The 18,736-nt window shown below is 38.4% G+C and overlaps 1 protein-coding gene across 1 annotated transcript in view; it reads left to right on the top strand.

Moving 5' to 3' along the window:
- Positions 1–18,736, top strand: part of Cog5 (component of oligomeric golgi complex 5) — a 216,388-nt gene that overhangs the window by 120,380 nt on the left and 77,272 nt on the right. The window contains exons 9-10 of the mRNA XM_050122311.1: positions 7,829–7,941; positions 8,213–8,290. Of these exons, the coding sequence (XP_049978268.1) occupies positions 7,829–7,941; positions 8,213–8,290 (191 nt within the window). The remainder of the gene's footprint in view (positions 1–7,828; positions 7,942–8,212; positions 8,291–18,736) is intronic.

Below are 18,736 nucleotides of genomic sequence, written 5' to 3'. Positions count from 1 at the left end.
CCAAACACACTGAACCTGATAGAAGAGAAAGTGGGAAGTACTCTACAACAAGTGGGCACAGGAGACCACTTCCTACGTATAACCCCAGCAGCACAGACAGTAAGGGCCGCATTGAATAAATGGGACCTCCTGAGACTGAGAAGCTTCTGTAAAGCAAAGGACACTGTCGCTAAGACAGAAAAGCAACCCACTGACTGGGAGAAAATCTTTACCAACCCCGCAGCTGACAAAGGTCTGATCTCCAAAATATATAAAGAGCTCAAGAAACTAGACCGTAAAAGTCTAATCAACCCAATTATAAAATGGGGCACTGAGCTGAACAGAGATCTCTCAACAGAAGAAGTTCAAATGGCCAAAAGACACCTAAGGTCATGCTCAACTTCCTTAGCGATCAGGGAAATGCAAATCAAGACAACGTTAAGATACCATCTTACACCTGTCAGAATGGCTAAAATCAAAAACACCAATGATAGCCTTTGCTGGAGAGGTTGTGGAGAAAGGGGTACCCTCATCCATTGCTGGTGGGAATGCAAACTTGTGCAACCACTTTGGAAAGCAGTGTGGAGGTTTCTCAGGAAATTCAGGATCAACCTACCCCTGGACCCAGCAATACCACTCTTGGGAATATATCCAAGAGAGGCCTTATCATACAACAAAAGTATATGCTCTACTATGTTCATAGCAGCATTGTTTGTAATAGCCAGAACCTGGAAACAACCTAGATGCCCTTCAATTGAAGGATGGATGAAGAAAGTATGGAATATATACATATTAGAGTACTACTCAGCAGGAAAAACAAGGACTTCTTGAAGTTTGCAGGCAGATGGATGGAAATAGAAAACACTATCCTGAGTGAGGTAAGGCAGACCCAAAAAGAGGAACATGGGATGTACTCACTCATATTTGGAAGAACATTTATTAGCCATGTTTGTCATTGTTTTACTCTCCTCTCCCTTCAGCATCTGTGTTCTGATTATCTTGGAAGCATATGTTTCCAGTTTGGGGCCATTCAAAACTTCATGTCATCCTAGGGGAGCTGGGGGTTTTTGTTTGTTTGTTTTGTTTTGTTTTGTTTTTGTTTTCTAGTATTCTCAGCTTCCCCCAACCCTTTTTCTCAAGAACTTTACTCCCAGTACCTCCCCACACTTGAGAATCAATTCTTACATAAGTATCACTTTATTGTGGTTTGTTTTTTACTTTTCTTCTTTGTCATGCTGCAGTGTTGAACAGTTTGCCTCTTTCTTCACCCATCCATGCCTGTAGATCTTAGCTCTAACAAAAAGTCAGTAGACAGTTTATATAGTTTCTTATTACTGATTTGCTTTCAGGAGACTTTTAGCATTGTCTATTTCACCTTAATTTTTAAAATCAAAGAAGATAACTAATAAATCAAAGTTACAGTTGACTCATATTTGCCATTAAGCCTAAACCCACTCCATTTTCTCTCTTGCACAAACCAGTGTTTTGTTTTAGCTGTTTCACTCACTACACTATATTTGATTCTTTCATCTGCAAATAGAATTAAATGCAGTTACAAACTGTGGATCAGGCAGGTGAGTTAGATTAGTGGGTAGTGTGTGTCTTACAAGCCTGATGATCTGATTAAAAATCTCTGGAAGGTCTGTGAAGGTGGAAGGAAAGTGCGAGCCACAGAGATTTCCTTTCACTTCTACACTTGCACACCATAGCATGCATGTATTTTTTCATGCACATCATACACAGTAACAACTTTTCAAAAATTAAATAATTCTTTGAAAATAATTTGAGAAAATGCCTCTCTTAGTTTGCTCACTAGTTTTTTTTTTTTTGTTGTTGTTGTTTGTTTTGTTTTTTGACTTGACATACCTAGAGTCACCTGGTAAGAAATTCCTCCATCAGATTAGCTTATGGAGGTGTCTGGTTCATTTTCTTGCTTAGTCGGTGAATGATGTAGGAGAGTTCAGCTCATCGTGGGCCATAGTGGTCAGGGATGCATAATAAATGTTCTAAGAATGCTGGGACTGCTTGATGGATGTTCTGCTGAGATCTACATTTAAAGAAAAAGAAAACCTTTGTTCCTCAGTGTGGAACTAAGACTTTTCTTAGAGACAAACATATTATATGTCATATTTTTTTCAATGATGCTCATGTTGAAATTATGCAGTCAATTTCAAATGATTTCATAAATAAATGTGTTTTAAAATTAAAAAAAATAAAAAAAATAAAGCAGGTTGAGCAAGCCATGGGGAGCAAGCTAGTAAGTAGCACTCCTCCATGTTCTTTCCCTCTGTTGTTTCCTTGAGTCCCTGCCTTAGCTTCCCTCTGGGATGGTCTGGAAGCTATAATAAACCATTTCTTCTCCAAGTTGCTTTTGGTCATGGTTTTATCCCATCAATAGAGAGGCAGACTAGAACAATCAGCCAGAATAAATGCTTGGAAATTCACTTTACTCTGCTTCTCTAAACTTTGCTAAAGTTCTCGGATTCTTGATATCTTCCCCATGAACTCAATAAAAAGCATCACTACTCCGCAGCCTAACTATTCTCATAGAAAGCCTAGTTCTCAAGTTCTGTATCACCAAGGAGATGTGAACTATGTAACTCCATATGGACTTCCTAAGTCAAACTTGAGGCAAGAATTCACCATTCAATCATTTACCTGCTATGTAAGTGTTTTGTCACTTGACTAATGTCTGAAAAAAGAGAAAAAAAAACAGTTTTACAAGCCCTTATGTTGACTCATATTTTCAGAGGTTTCGTTCCATGCTCAGATGGTTCATTGCTGTGCACCTTAGGTGAGGCTGGGCATCATGGTAGAGCAAAGCACCTCACCTCCTGGCTGCCAGGAAGTAGGGAGCAATGACAGCAAGGAGCCAGAGCAAAAGTAATCCATTCAAAAACATGCTCCCAGTGACCCATTTCCTCTGGCTCCCCATTGTATGCTCAGAGTTTTTAGACCATTCATGGAGAAGATTATTGATTAGGTTAGATTTCTCATGAGCTAATCATCTCTAGAAGCACCCTTACAGGTATGTTCAGAGATGTGCTTTACTAATCTCTACCTCTTTTCCAGTTAAGTTGACAGTGGAGACTAATCCTCAAACCTACCTGTCAGCTCATTCTGGGGATCCTTAAGTTTGAGGACCATTGTCCTGCCTAGAGCATTCTGTCTTTTCATCATCTCTCCATCATCTCTAAAATTTCCAGTTCCTTTGTATCTTCCATTCAGTCACCTCTTCCAGCATCCCTTATGTATTTTCTGTAGTCATTGGAAATACTTTGAATTGGAACCAAACCCTAACAGTCATTGAAGAGGAAGCACGCCCTTTGGTGTGCACTGTCAAGATTCACTAAGCAGGGAATCTCTTACCTGTTTCACAGTTGTTCCTAAAATTGATTTTGAAGCAATTTCCCACAAATGGCTCATTTGTCAGTTATCTGTCTCTTCTTCCTTTTAATTTATCAATGGCATTTGGTTTGAGTGCTTCATAATCAAGTTGAAGGGTTTATCTGATTCCTTATTGTTTTTAAGTAAGTTATTTGCCTACTTTTTGTTTGTTCTTAATCTACAGGCTTTCAAAAGAAGAGAACATCACCAACTAGAAATCATCCATAAGTATTTTTATTTCAGGAACTCTTAATTTCTTTTATTACTTTAATAAACCCAAATTCATGACAGTTTATTGTGTGTCTTGGGTCTGTTAAATCTAATCAATGAAAGCACACATTTATTTCAAATATTCTTTCCCTTCCTTTATGCTGGTATTCTCTTTAGTCAGTTGGTTATTTCGATCATGGTTATATCTGCAGTACAATGTATTTAGCTTGTGACCATAAAAACCCATAGGCATCGTTTGTTGGTTATCTTTTTATTTCCTTAACAATGTATCGTGAGAAAAATAATTGAAAAGAAGGAGGAAATATTACTTTTGTCTTCGTAAGAGAACTGCAGGTTTAGAGGAGGCATAGAATTCAGGAGAGCCTGCTTACTGATGGGCTTTCCTTTTATAGGCCCCGCTCAAAGACTAGTCATTTGCTAAGGGTGGCTAAAGTTATTATTCTGGTTGGTAGACTTGGGTTGCATACTACTTTTTTTATTGTGCATGCCCTTTCCCGGTTGTATCTGATTTTAATCACGTGTATGTCTAATGATGAATATGTATAAATGGGAGATTTTTCACTAAAAGTTCACTCAGAGGAGACACTTTGCCTTATTGTGCATGTGTTAGAACAAGTCTAGGCTGGACTAACCCATTTCTCCTAGTTTCCAGATATTCCAGGATATTATTGACCACAGAAAGGGAGCCACTAGGGAGTTGCTAGGAAGAAGCCACCTATTTCATGGTTTGTAGCAGGATGTAAATGCAGCTCAGTGAAGGTGGGGTCACAGGTCAGATACTAAACTTCCCCTGTACTTGCTACCTCAGCTATACAGAAACATCATGGTCACGAAAATGTGTGGTAGAGAAGGTTATTCACCTCATGGCAGCCAGAAAGCAAATAGAGAGAGAAAAAGGGAGCAGGGAGCCAGGAATAAAATATGTTCTGCAAAGTTATGTCCCATAGTGATATACTTTTAATTGAGCCTACTTTGTTAGGTTTCCACTGATTCCCAATAGCGCTATCAACTGGGGGCTTAAACTTTCAGGACGTGACCCTTTGAGGGACAGTTAAACTATAGCAGCCCATCTCTGGCTCCAAAAGGTCACACCCATCCAGCACAGCAAAGTACAGTCTTATTTACGTGTTCTCATGGTCATAACAGTTTAGTGTTGCTTTCAAGTCCAATTCCACCGTCTCTACTGAGACTCAAAACAAACTCTTGCTTGTGAATGTCAGTAAAGTTAAAAAAAAAAAGTTAAAGTTTCCAGCATATCCTTGTGTAGAATAAAGCCAGAAACGGGACCACTGTTTTAGCTGCTGTGTTATTTACAAAAGGAGAGGTGAGACTAACCTAAGTCTGAAGTCCAGCAGGACAGACACTAAGCACTGTTGCTCCACAACCAGCAGCTGAAGTACATGTTACTAGTTATGAGCTCCAGAGGAGTCTGCTCAATCCCACCCTTGGTCATGCAACTGCAACCTTCATGGCCTCTCTGTGATGTAGTGGCTCGGTTTGTTGTTTGCAGTGTTCCTCCTGGAATCTCTAACTTCTTAAGGTCTCCATTAGTTTTGTCTCCACTCACATACCCTCAGCAGCAAGTTCTTGGGGCATTTTGACCTGGCCATATACTAACCTTGCGGGTATTCTTGTGAAGTCTAAGTGGAAGTCTTTACAACTCATGCGTTGTACATGCTGTATACAAAGTCAGCACTAAATGATCAATGCCAGAGTCTGCTTCCTACTCAGACAGGAACCAGGACCATGGCTGCCATGGACTCTTGAGGTCTTTGGAGGACCTGCTCAATGCCACCTTATTTATTTATTTATTTATTTATTTATTTATTTATTTTTGTCTCTGTGTAAATAATTATCCCTTTTCGCAAAGCAGAGTCATATGGGCTTTGTCTGGCCAATTCTTGAGATACCTTCAACGCATCTTTCCTGTTGTCCTGGGACAAACTGGTTGCCTTCTGTTTGGTAGTTCTAGTGTTTTCAGCAAACTTACCTTCGTTGCCTCAAGTTTAAATGTGTGATTTGTCTTCTGCCAAGACTCATTAAGTTTTATTATGATTTTTCAGCCTAGTTTTTGTCCCTATTTTCACATTAAATCAGGCATAACATAACTAGCAATAGTTTTCCTACAGTCTGAATACTTGACATTTCTAAGATAATTGTTCTATCTCTAAGTTCAGCATTTCCTCAATGCATTAAGTCATGGACAAATTTCTTGATAGTCTGTAACACAAATAGCCTCTAGTTCAGTTCCTAGGAAAATACTCACTTCTTCCTTTGACCCTGTGAGCCCTGCCTTGACTCTGAATTCTTACCAGGATGTTGGTGTTCCAAACTCCCACTGAATCACTTCAAAAACATACTCTAACTTTTGGTATTAATGGTTTGATTTTTAATTTTTTTATTACATTTTATTTATTTCATTTGTGTGTGGGTGCATGCATGCCATAGCGTATGTACAGAGGTTAGAAACAACTTATTGGAGTTGATTCTTTTCTCCCTATATGTGAGGCCTGGGAATTAAGCTCAGTCTGTCATGCTTGACAGCAAGCTCCTTTACCTGCTGAGTCATTTTCCAGCTCTTTTACCCTTTTAAAATTCTTGTTTCTCGCTACTTATTCATGACTTATTTTTTTTAAATCAGTTTTAAAGTTTATTATTACCAGTATCCTTTTGGATGGCCTGATCTTTCCCAACTTGTTTAGAGAAGAGCTGTATCAAGTCAGAGTCTCAGGACTGAAGGAAATGGAATGAAAGGAGACTACTGCTCCTGAGTATGGAGAGAGAAAGAAAGCAAGCAGGAGGAAGAGTCCAGGCTGAACATGAGGGCAAAAGAGGAGGTGCTGAGAGGTGGTTCTGGACAACAGGACAAGAGGCCAGTCTAGCTGAAATGCCCAAGTTACATAGGGATCAGGCTGCAGGAAGGGAGACTGAAACCCAGCCCCTGGGAGGAGAGGTTTAGGATAGGGGCTTGGTGAGAAGTGCCGGGAGAGCCGAAGGTGCTGCGTGATGCTGGGAGAACTAGCCTCTCGACTGTGGTTCTCTGTCCTGCCTGCGTCCCGCAATTGTTAAGTCCCAAAGAAATCACACAGAGGTCTACATTAATCATAAACTGAGTGGCCTAGTAGCTCAGGCTTCTTTTTAACTCTTATAATTTATATTAACCCATTATTCTTATTTATGTTAGCCACATGGCTCAGTACCTTTTTCAGTGAGGCAATCACATCTTCCTTCTTCTGTGTCTGGGCAGGATTGCAGAGCAATGGGCTTCCTCCTTCTCAGAATTCTCCTGTTCTCATTGACCCACCTCTGCTTCCTATCTAGTTGCCCCGTCCTATACTTTCTGCCTGGCTACTGGCCAATCAGAGTTTATTTAAAATATAATTGACAGGATACAGACCATTCTTCCACACCACTGGCCAGCATCCACTTTGGTATAATAGTCACCTTAGCTATTTGTCCGGGTTTCTGAGACCTAACAAGGACCATGTGATTTGGGATCAGATCTTGAAGTGAGAGAGCAGTTAGAAACATTATGAGATACTAGATATGCTTATAATATAAACATGATAATCACTTAAGGTCACAGAACCCATTCCATTATTATGGATCATTTTCACTCTGCTCTGGTAGATCCGTTTGTGAATTAATGGCATCGTTTGCCGTTACTCTGTTTACAATGAGAACATTGGTTGCTGCTTTTGAAAATATACCTGAACTAAATGCAGGCCTGTTACATCCAAACTGCACACACAGAAAACCTGTTGCTGTGATAATTTCCTTGAAGTTCTTTGTGCTCATAGCATATATCCTACTAAAGTAAGTCTTCTGTGATTTTAAATTATTTGAATTAACTGTTTTCTCCATGGTTTTGTTGTTAATTTGATACACAGATATTTTCATTGATTCTATATTTACTTGAATTCAGTTTGGGGTCATGTCTTTGTCATTCTCATAAATTTAATTTCGAATATGTGAAATGTTTTACTTTGTTTGATAACTCTTCACCCTCTTTCTTTTTTAAGGAAACTTCTCATTAATTTTTATTTTGGTTTTATAGCCCCATCCATGTGATTGTGTGATATTTATTTTTCTTACTATACACAAAGATTTTTTTATATTGTGCATAAGACTCTATTTGTGTGAGAGGACACCTTTTGGTTTTTGTCTGCTCTGCACTTCTGCTGTATTTGGGAGCTTTTATTTTCCCCATTTTTCTGTTACTCTTAACCAGGAGGTCCTGGGCGAGCTACCATGCCAACTCCAGGAAACACAGCAGCTTTTCGTGCTTCTCTCTGGACCAATATGGAAAAACTTATGGATCATATCTGTGCTGCTTGTGGACAGGTAAATATCTCAAGAGATGGAAAGAGCTTTCTAATTCCTGGTACTTCTGTGTCTTTTATCGTCCCTACTGCTTCAGCACCTCTGCTGGCTGACCGTAGTGTGTGTGTGCATAGACTCCTTGTCCACTTGTCCCATGTGATAGCAGTAATGCTATTTTTGAGGGACTTCTGAAATATACTATGCTTTTTCCAATTCCTAAGCGTTACATTGGTTTCACTTGGAAATAGCCAGTTAAATTTATTGTTGCCTCTCTCTCTTTTCCCGCCTTCAGGTACAGCATCTACAAAAAGTATTAACCAAGAAGAGAGATCCTGTTTCTCAAATTTGTTTCATTGAAGAAATAGTTAAGGTATGTCTAAATAAGGATATTTTTTATATCACTCATGCAGAAAGTGGAAGATGCTGGCAAGTATTATCTGGGTCACTGCCTTGCAAGGTAACTGTATATCAAAGACGATGTGTTTATTGACAACTATAAATCTCCTTGCAAGATAAATGTTAGCTGGGGTGTGGTATGATTTCTGAGGTGCACTACACACTTTCCACTTCTGTCATGGGAGTGGTGGCTTGTAACATTTCCAAAATTTCCACTAGAAACCCACCTGAAAGAAATTCAAACCGTAGTCATGCTAATGTACTCACCTGAGGCCACAGAACCCATTCCCTTATCAGTTTGCCCCTAATTCTCTTCGTTGTGTTCTCCTTTCATGTCGTGAAATCTTTCTTTTCTCCTCCTAACCTGCTGGCTTTGTGGGCCATGAGGACTCCTTCCAAGCAGCGACTCTCTGGTTCTACATCTTAGTCATTAATTTTGAAATGTTTTTATAATTGTTAATAGAATAAGGAATTATAGTTTTATTTATTGTTAAAGCCTAACCCCGAATGTGCTAAAGAAAAAAATTAGTAGTTCTTTCTTGCCAATCTCATGAGACTTATAATTCATCTGTATTCTTTTACCAGGCAAAAATAAGCAGTAGAGTTTTACTTTAAAACTTTTGGTTTTTGCCAGATAGCGGTGGTGTGCTTGGGAATCAGAAGCAGGTGGATCTCTGTGAATCAGGGCCGTCCTGACCTACAGAGACAGTTCCTTGACAGCCAGGGCTGCACACAGAGAAACCCTGTCTGGAAAATAAAATAAAATAAAATAAAACAAGTAAATAAATAAAATTTTAGTTTTAATGGGTTACTTGTTCAGATCCTTGATTGTGAGTGCTAGAAAGGACTGTGTGTATAACATCCATAGTTTAATAGTAAGAATGTTCTTAAGAGGTAGTTTCTGTTATCCTTTATTACTTAGGAGGTTGTTTAGTAGATCCATCAAGAATACATGAGTATGAAGCAACACATTGAGTTGAATATAAAATGATCGTGGACCTTTTGTATCTAATGTAATGAATAAAGCTTATGGATATTTTAGTAGAATTGGGGAGCCATTTTAAAGCTCTTGTTTATCAGAAGTGGCTATTCTGCTCCTGGTAATTTCATAAATGTCCTGTAAAATTAACGTGTATTGCCTTAGTATGATCATTTGTAAAAATGCATTCAAACTTATCAATTCATATTTCTTTTTAATTCTAGATTGTTTTCTCTCTCTGTAGTGTGTTTTCTATAGCATCCATGAATGAATCAATAATTTCTTTATAAGTAAAAGTTTAAGGCTGATTATTAGACATTAGATTTTCAAGCTTAGATGGTGGAGGGATAGCTCAGTGGAAAAGAGCACTGACTCTTTCCTATTTTTTTTTATTAAAAATCTTTTCATTTTCCATACCAACCCCAGTTCCCTCCCCTTTCTCCCACCCCCTCATATCCTCCTTCCCATCCCCCATATACTCTTGAGAGGTGGTAAGGCCTTCTTTGGGGGGAGTCAACAGGTCTGGCATGCCAGCTTGGGACAGTATCAAGTCTCCCTCACCCCACCCCACCTCACCCCACATCAAGCCAAGAGCACTAACTCCAACCACTCTTCGAGAGGATCCAGGTGCAACTCTCACCACCTGGCATCTCATAATGTTTTGTAACTCCACTTCCTGGGGAACTGACACCTCTTCTGAGCACTAGGCACAGATATACAAGCAGGCGAAACATTCATAACCCATGAAATAAAATAAATGAATCTAATATTGAAAAAATAAAAAAGCTTAAGAAAGCAAAAGAGACGTTCAGTTTTTTGTTTGTTGTTGTTGCTTGGTTGATTGGGTTTTTTTTTGTTTGTTTGTTTGTTTGTTTTTTGGCCAGGCAAGAGTTCTAGTGTCAATGTAGAATCACCACTACTTTGTAATAACACTTGACTGTAAAGTGAGTTAGCAAATTAGTGACAGATTATTTAGGAACCACATAGTGAAAAACAGACTGTAGATTTTCATGGACAGAATTAAGCCAGTTTGGCTGTGTGGGGGTGTGGATTTGATACTTTCATTTTCTAAGCCAGCAATTTTTATCTTCAAACAAGTTTTGTAATCATGTGTGTAGGATGCATTAAGCTAAATTTGGAGTGTGTTCAGCATTTTAAGCTACTATAGTACTAATGAGAATTTTAACTGCCAAAAATATGTTTTCTTTTGCCCTTTTAGACATAGCATATGATTCAGTAATAGCATTGGAGTCTCTAGTTAGAAACTTTAAGGCACCCAAATTCAAAATCTTAGTGTTATAGGTAAAATAGTCAACCTGACTGTGACTTCTTAATGTATTAAGCAACTGAAAGAGGATAAGCCAGTTAGACAGACAATCAAATATTATTGTAAGTGCTCTATCTATACAGGTTGGATGGTTTCTATTTCTGTTAGTCTAGAGATGAGATTTTCTTAAGGATCTTATCACTGCAGTACAAGCAAACAAGCCACAGAGAAGCATTGCATTAAAGCTAATACCTATGCCACACTAGCAAACAAGGTTGTCTGATGCTAACAATACTTTTATTCCCACCAGAAACAACTATAGACCCTTGGTAGAGGAAAGCATTCATAGCTATAGTCATCAGACTACTCCATGTATTACAGTCCCCAGCAATATCAGTTCACAGTGAAAAATGTCCACTCCTTTAAATTGAAAGCTATTATTGAGATCCAACAGGATAAAAAAAAAATCAAAGAAACTCTCAGACTTTGAAAATATCTCTCTCACACTATAGATTTGGTATATTAGAATTATTTAATAAACTAAAATTAGTAAATAATTGCCGATAATAAGAAAATTGGAAAATATTATTATAAAATATTTTTTAAAGTAGCCAAATAGGACATTTGAAAATAAAAGCATTGAGGGTTGGCAAGATGACTCAGCAGATAAAGGTGATAGCCCTGTCAGCCTGGCAACCTGAGTTTGAGCCCTAGGACGCAGAAGAGGTAAAAGGAAAGAAGTCCTTCATTAAGTTGTCATTTGACACAAGCACCATGACACGTGTGCCCAGTACACACATGAACACACACAGTAATAAGGTGAGTAGATGAAAGAATGAATAAACAGAAGTATGCAAATCTGCAGAAACTAGAGCCTGGCAGAGAGTTAATGACAGTATTCAGATTCTACATGAGGGATAAGTATAGTGAATATGAAAGAAAATTTAACGCTTCAGATAGTCAATTAAGATTTTAATGTAGCTCTCATTGGAAAAAGAAAGCCAGGGACTGTAAAAGAAAACCTTTGCTATTGTCCAACTCATTTAAGAAAAGCATGGACAGAATCCAAAATCCAATCCCGATGAAAGTTTTTTCTACTCTATCATTTCCCAAGCTGGTAAAAGGTTCTGGTGAAAAACAAATGATAACATTTCAGTCTATAATGAGGAAATCAAATATTTCTTCCCTAAAATAGTGTAGAAGACAAGGACTTCTTTTTCTGGTACCACGTGTTTCTCATTGTTCTGTTACAGTAGATGAGAAAAAGGAACAAAAGATTTCCACACATGTAAAGATGCACACGTACGTGGTCCCTTGCCCAGATGCAAACTCACAAAATCCAGTGCAATAGTCAAAGAAGATAATAAAGCTATTGTTAGTTTTGCCTTGCTATCGAATACAAACCGCACAGCTTATGTGCTGTGTTAGTCAATGCTCTTTGCTGTCAGCCGTCTTCCTGACCACAGCAGCTCACAGAAGAATTATTTAATTGGAGCTGGCTTACAGTTTCAGGGGTTTAGGGCATTTTCATCATGTCTGGGAGCATGGTGACACACAGGAGACATGTTACTGGAGAAGTAACTGAGAGTTCTATATCTGAATCCACAGGCAGCAGGAAGACAGAGACACTGGGCCTGCTTGGATTTTTGGAAACCTCGGAGTCCACCTCCAGTGACACACTTCCTCCAATAAGGTCACAGCACTCCCTGGTGACCAGGCGTTCTAATAAATGAGCCTATGGGGCCCTTTCTATTCAGACCAAATAAATGAGCCTATGGGGCCCTTCCTATTCAGACCACTACATATAAAAAGAAATCAGGTGCACTTTCTATACAGTTCTTCTGTCATTCACAGGGAATTGAACCTTACTAATTTTAATGATTTTACTCTGTTTTTACAGAAGAACATTTTTATTTCTGAGATCAATTTATTTGATCAGAACCATTGTGCTTTTACATACTCAGTAGTTGTTCACAGAGAAAAAGAATGTAGACGGTAAAGTAAATGCGGATGATTTGAGTAAATGGTGAATGGATTTTCTTTCTTATTTTATCATATTACCTCGAAGTTTAAATTTTCTTAAAAATTAAGGATTATAAAAATATATGAGTATACTGTGAAGAACCAACTTTTAGCTGCATTTCTACATAAATACAATGTTTTACTTGTTTACTTAGAATTAGAAATCATGATCCATATTCCTGTAGCTTTTGAAGAAATGGAGTCTGTTGTTTAAGCTCTTATCAAAAAATCAGGCAGCCCAGACACTTGTTTACAGGTATTTATGAAGAATTCAAGGAAGAGCTCATTCTGTTATCCCCACCCACCCAACCCGTTTAGTTAGTCTGTTACACCTTAATGCTAAGCACAAAGATGATAAGGAAGATTATAATTTAGTCCTACTCAGAAGATATTAAATGCCACAACAGAACTCAGCAGTGTCACTGTCTTGATACAGAAGACATGTTTGACAGTTGATTGTATGGATATCTAACAAAAAAAAGGCATTAAAGATGAGAGACACTAGAGCTTTTCTTTTAGATATTTGGAATGCCAGCTCCTCATTTGATTCTTTTTTTGCAGGGGGCAGGGTTCAAGAGAGTTTGACTGTGTTACCCTGGCTGTCTTGGCACCACTCTGTAGACCAGGCTGGCCTCAAACTCAAGAGTTCAGCCTGCCTCTGCTTCCTGAGTGCTGGGATTAAAGGTGTGCACCACCATGCCTGACTCCTCGTTTGATTCTTGGTTAACAAATATGTTTTTGCACTGTGCCTCTCTTTACTTTATTGATTGTTGTCTGTATATGTGTATTATGTACATGTGTGTATATTTGTGTTTTGTGCATTCATTGACGGGTGTGTGTGTGTGTGTGTGTGTGTGTGTGTGTGTGTGTCTGCCCAAATTACTGACTTAAGTCTCATCTGACATGGAGTGCTGACTTGGATCAGCAGTATTTTAGGAGCCTGAGTAGCTGGATGACAAAAGGCAGCATTTGAGATTGGAGAGAACTTTTTATTTTTTTATTTTAGTTTTGGAGACAATGAAACTCTATTTAAAAACCAAACCACTTGGAAAATATATCGCAAGCTTGACAGCAAACAGACAAGTATATCACTGTTTCAAGTAATTAATTGTAGTAAACACAACATAGTACTTACTCAAAAGATAAGGTGCCATGTCAGGGCAGCAATACTGCACTGCAAAATCCCAGGCAAACTGGCATTTGGTAAGGTGTGTGCCTATCTGGCTTTATAGTGGTTCTAGCTTTCCTTGGCCCAAGTTGCTTACTTTTAGGCCTCCTTGTTGCTAGAGGATTACCTCTATACGGCTCTGTGAATTCAGGGGGCTAAGTGAGTACTAATGGATTTGGACTTTTATTCTGTGAAATCTAGGTTTTCCCAAACCTAGGACTTCTCAACAGTTCCTGTTTGGCTATTTACTCTTAGCTACTGCTATGTAGCTAAAGTGTGTACTGGTATGTAGTCAAACCCCTTTGCTCTTCATGGGCGTGTGTCACCTTGTTGTAGAAGTCAGTGAAGGAAGCTGTTTCCATGCATGGTGTAACAATGCTCTGCTTCTTCGGGGGCTTCCAGAATAACAGAATTTGAAGAAGTGGAGTTTCCTATGCTGACAGCCAGAAACTAGAAGAAACCTCTAGAAGTTATTCAAATTACTCTCCCTCCTATGTCTTCAGTCCACTCTGTGCCCTTGCATTTAAGACTGTGAAGGAAACCTTTTCCTCCCTCTGAATTACTAGCTGACTGGATTTGTTTCAGAGCTTATGCAGGGTGGTGTGATGATTCTGTGGTAAACAAGAGCTTGGCAACAGACACACCTCTCCTCACAATAACCAGGAGGGTGAAGAAACTTGCCATCTTAGATGTCTGTATAGTAATAACTTAAGCCCTTGGTACAAGGGCAGTTTCTAATGCCAGAGCAAAACACTTGCATGAGAAATTCTAGGATCTAGAATGCTCCCCTGTGCTATCCAGATTTTAGCACCAGCTTCTTTACTTCACTTTCTAAGATCTAAATGCAAAGGAACTGGTGTCCAGAGGTGAGTGGCTCTGCCTGTAACCTGTCATGTCCTCATTCATAAACATGCCTAACCGGTTAATCTTCCATTCTTTCTTTTAAATAGCCTGCCTTCGGCACCATGGTCACTGACAATCTGTTTTCCGATGGTTGACAAGAGACTCCTTCATCTTCCTGGTCATTGTTGGAATGAGGTGCATGTGGCCATCCACACACTTGGCCACACAGCTGTCCAGCTGTTGCTTTACCTGTAGCTCCTTGCTTCCTATATCCATTAAGTCTTTGGCTTTGTCATTGCAGTGCATGGTGCACCAGGCCAGGCAGTCCTAGTAGAACCTTTCCAGCTCACTTGTCACCATGGCAGTTGGCACTAGACCTTTGGCCCTGCATCTTCTGGTGTTCTCATTTCATTTTTGAAGGACGTCATTATTTTAAAACTGTGTATTTCTTTTTTATGACTGTCTATACCTTCTCTTTTCTCTCACAAACCTATGTATATTTTTAAACACACTGTAACCCATAGAGATTTTTTTTTTTTGTCTGAATCTCTCTCTATTGCATATCTGTAATCCTTTTCTGACCATATGAGCCTTTAAACTGGTAAGTAGCTTGGCTTGGACCAAAGCCTCTGTTTTGGTGGCTGTCTCTGCCAAGCTTCATGGCAGAGGTACTGATTTGAGAGCCACAATTACTGCCCTAATTCGGGGGGGGGGGGGGGGGGGGGGGGGGGGGAGCTACGCAGTCAGTTTTCACTACTAGCACTGAGTGGGGAAACCTCTCTTAAAGGAGCTGTGCCTCTGTTTGCTAGTAGAAAAGGCAGTTACTAAGTAGCAGTGCTTGACTCCACTTTCATGTGTTTAGGATCCTTTTTTAAAGCTTTGTCAGATCTTGTGTGGAAGGTTGTTACCTGACAGTGGGTGCCATTTGTTGATGGGAGTTTCTGTCCTGCCAGCAGCTCCTAAATAAACCCCCTGAGGTTTACGTTAATTACAAATGCTTGGCCAATACCTCGGCTTGTTACTGCCTAGCTCTTATATTTTATTTTTTTTTATTTTTTTTGTCATCATTATGGATGATTTTATTACAAATACTGGATGTAAAGCAAATCAGAAGAAAACTAGAAGAAATGAGCAGTTCAGAGACTCTTGACACAAGAATGTGATTCAAAAATCAGAAAGTATAATTTAAATAACATTAACAATGAACATGGGAAATATCTAGTAATTAACAAAAACAAAAGTATATAGGACCCTTTGAGAAATAATTGTAACATCATAGAAAAATATAAAAGACATTATAGTTACCACAGTATACGTGTCAGAAAACAGTAAGACGTCTTGACATTTGCAGGCAAATTGATGGAACTAGCAAACATCATATTGAGTGAGGTATACACCATACAAATATAGTATGTGCTCATTCTTAAGCAGGTTTAGACATAAAGCAAAGAAAGACAGACAACAACACACAATCCCAGAGAACCTATTTTGCTTTCCACAGAGAATAAACAGCCAAATGTACTATTCAAAGATTTATCCACTGGGAGTTTCTTCCCTGTTGTATTTTAAAGATTTTTCCAATATGGACTAACTTGCTGCATTTGTCCATTTAAAGTCCAAGGTAATTAATGAGAGTCTTTGTTTTGAAAGTCAAAACACTGTACAGGCATTACTTAGAAACTGAAAGATTGTTCATATCTTCCAAACTAGAAATATATTTAATAAACATTTTGTTTGGACTGGAGATTGTTAATTTATTTAAAGATGGATAATTATTCTTGTATCAGTAGAAATAGATGATAGTCCTTAACTACATTTTGAAAAATATAATTTTATGAGTATTATGCCTCCTACCATCTTAAGTCAAAATATTTGAAGCATCTTCTATGTTAAGTTCAACACTGTTGTTTTGTTATAATTTAATCCTACAGAGTTTTTAATCAATGCCCTTACATGTAACAAATGCTTGTTTTTCTGTATTGGCAAGGTTTTCAAGACAAACAATCCACATCCTCTATATTAAAGGATAACAAATTACCTTTCTACCCTAAAAATAAGAGACAGTATAATTCTCTTGATATGCGTGAGGATTTACCATTATACAGTCATTTATGTCAGTTCCAGTGTGTAGAATATCTAAATATCCTATGTTCTCACTAGAGGATAAGTTTGCATTTCCACATAAATTTAATCTCTCTCATGGGAGAGATAACATGCAAGTTGTCTTTAGTAAGTTCCAAGTTCAAGCCCTCTGATTTTTCTTCTGTAGTATAAAAAGTGCCATGTGCACACGTGCACAGAAGCTGAGAGCAACAATAAATAGGTAGATGTCCTGAAACTGAGAAAATTCTGTAAAGCAAAAGACACAGTCAATAAGATGAAAAGGCAGTCTACTGAATGGGAAAATATTTTCACCAATCCCCATATCAGACAGAGGACTGATCTCCAAAATATATAAAGAACTCAGGAAATTAGACATCAAAATTCCAAATAATCCAACTACAAAGTAGGATTGAGAACAAAGAGAATTTTCAACAGAAGTATCTCAAATGACCGAAAGACATGTAAGGAAATGTTCAACATCATTAGCCATTAGGAAAATACAAAACAAAATAATTCTGAGATACCATCTTACAACTGTCTGAATGGCTAAAATCATAAACACTAATGATATCTTATGCTTGACAGGATATGGAGTAAGGGGAACACTCACCCATTACTGGTGGGAATGCAAACTTATCCAACCTCTTTGGAAATCAGTATGGCAGTTTCTCAGAAAATTGGAAATCAACATACCTCAGGATCAAGCAATACCAACCTTGGGTTTATATCCAAAAGATGCTCAATCATACTACAAAGACATTTGTTCAACTATGTTTATAGTAGCATTATTTGTTATAGCCAGAACCTAGAAACAAACAAGATGCTCCTCAACAAAAACAGTATTGCAAATAATATGGTTTTTGTGTGATTATTTCGGGGCTGAGAAGCCAGGAACAAACAAGCAGCCTCCTACTGCAATTTATTTATTTAATGTTTAGTCTCAATGTTTTATTGAACCTTTTAAAGTAATCTGTCTATATTTTCTTAATTGAAAATAGATTTGTTTCATACAATAGATACTGACCAGTTTCCCTTCCCTCCTCTCCTCCCATCTCCCCATCACCTTCATCTCTCTGGGATCCACTCCATCTCCATATCCTACCTGAAAAGAATAGTCCTCCAAGAGACAGAAACCAAAATACAGCAAAACAAATATGGTAAGGCAAGGTAAAACCGTCACACAAAAGCCAGCCAAGACAACTCAACTGAAGGAAAAGAGTTTGAAGAGCCAGCAAAAGTGTTCCAGACACGCCTGCTCCCACAGGGAGTAAGTAGTCCCAGTCCTACAAAAATACCAAACTAACTGCCATAGTGTATACACAGAGGACATGGGTGAGATCCATGCAGGCCCTGTGTTTGATGCTTCAGTCCAAGTAAACCCACATGAGCCCAAAAGTCTTCCCCTCCCTCAGTTTCTCACATAATAGATAATGAAAACATGATACATTTACAAAATGTACTTTGATTAGTATGCTGCATTTTTCAATTTTTGTGAGTAGCACATGTTAAGAATAATTTCATTTTTGAAAATCAATTATGAATAATTCATGAAATATACTGTCTAAACATCATTTTATCAAAATAATTTACAAATTAAAAATCAATGTCTGAGTGCTGATGCAGTGATTGACAAAATCGAGTGCTTTTTGGACCATATCATTATATTCATTATGATAAAAGGGTTCACGTGGATTATGTACATAACACACGCCAAGACTGGACAGTGTTTCTCATATCTTGCATCATCCTACTTCTAAAAGTTGCTACTAAACTAGACACTAAGTTTTTTTTATTTATTTGTTTATTTATTAAAGATTTCTGTCTCTTCCCCACCGCCGCCTCCCCTTTCCCTCCCCTTTCCCTCCCCCTCCCCCAATCAAGTCCCCCTCCCTCATCAGCCCAAAGAGCAATCAGGGTTCCTTGCCCTGTGGGAAGTCCAAGGACCACCCACCTCTATCCAGGTCTAGTAAGGTGAGCATCCAAACTGCCTAGGCTCCCACGAAACCAATAGGTACAGGAGGATCAAAAACCCATTGCC

The sequence above is a fragment of the Alexandromys fortis genome, unplaced genomic scaffold, assembly GCF_014885135.2.
Source record: "Alexandromys fortis isolate MF-2015 unplaced genomic scaffold, M_Fortis_MF-2015_v1.1 scaffold_201, whole genome shotgun sequence".
NCBI classification, from domain to species: Eukaryota; Metazoa; Chordata; class Mammalia; order Rodentia; family Cricetidae; genus Alexandromys; species Alexandromys fortis.
Note: the sequence above shows the minus strand (reverse complement) of the source record. Positions and strands in the feature narration are given on the sequence as shown.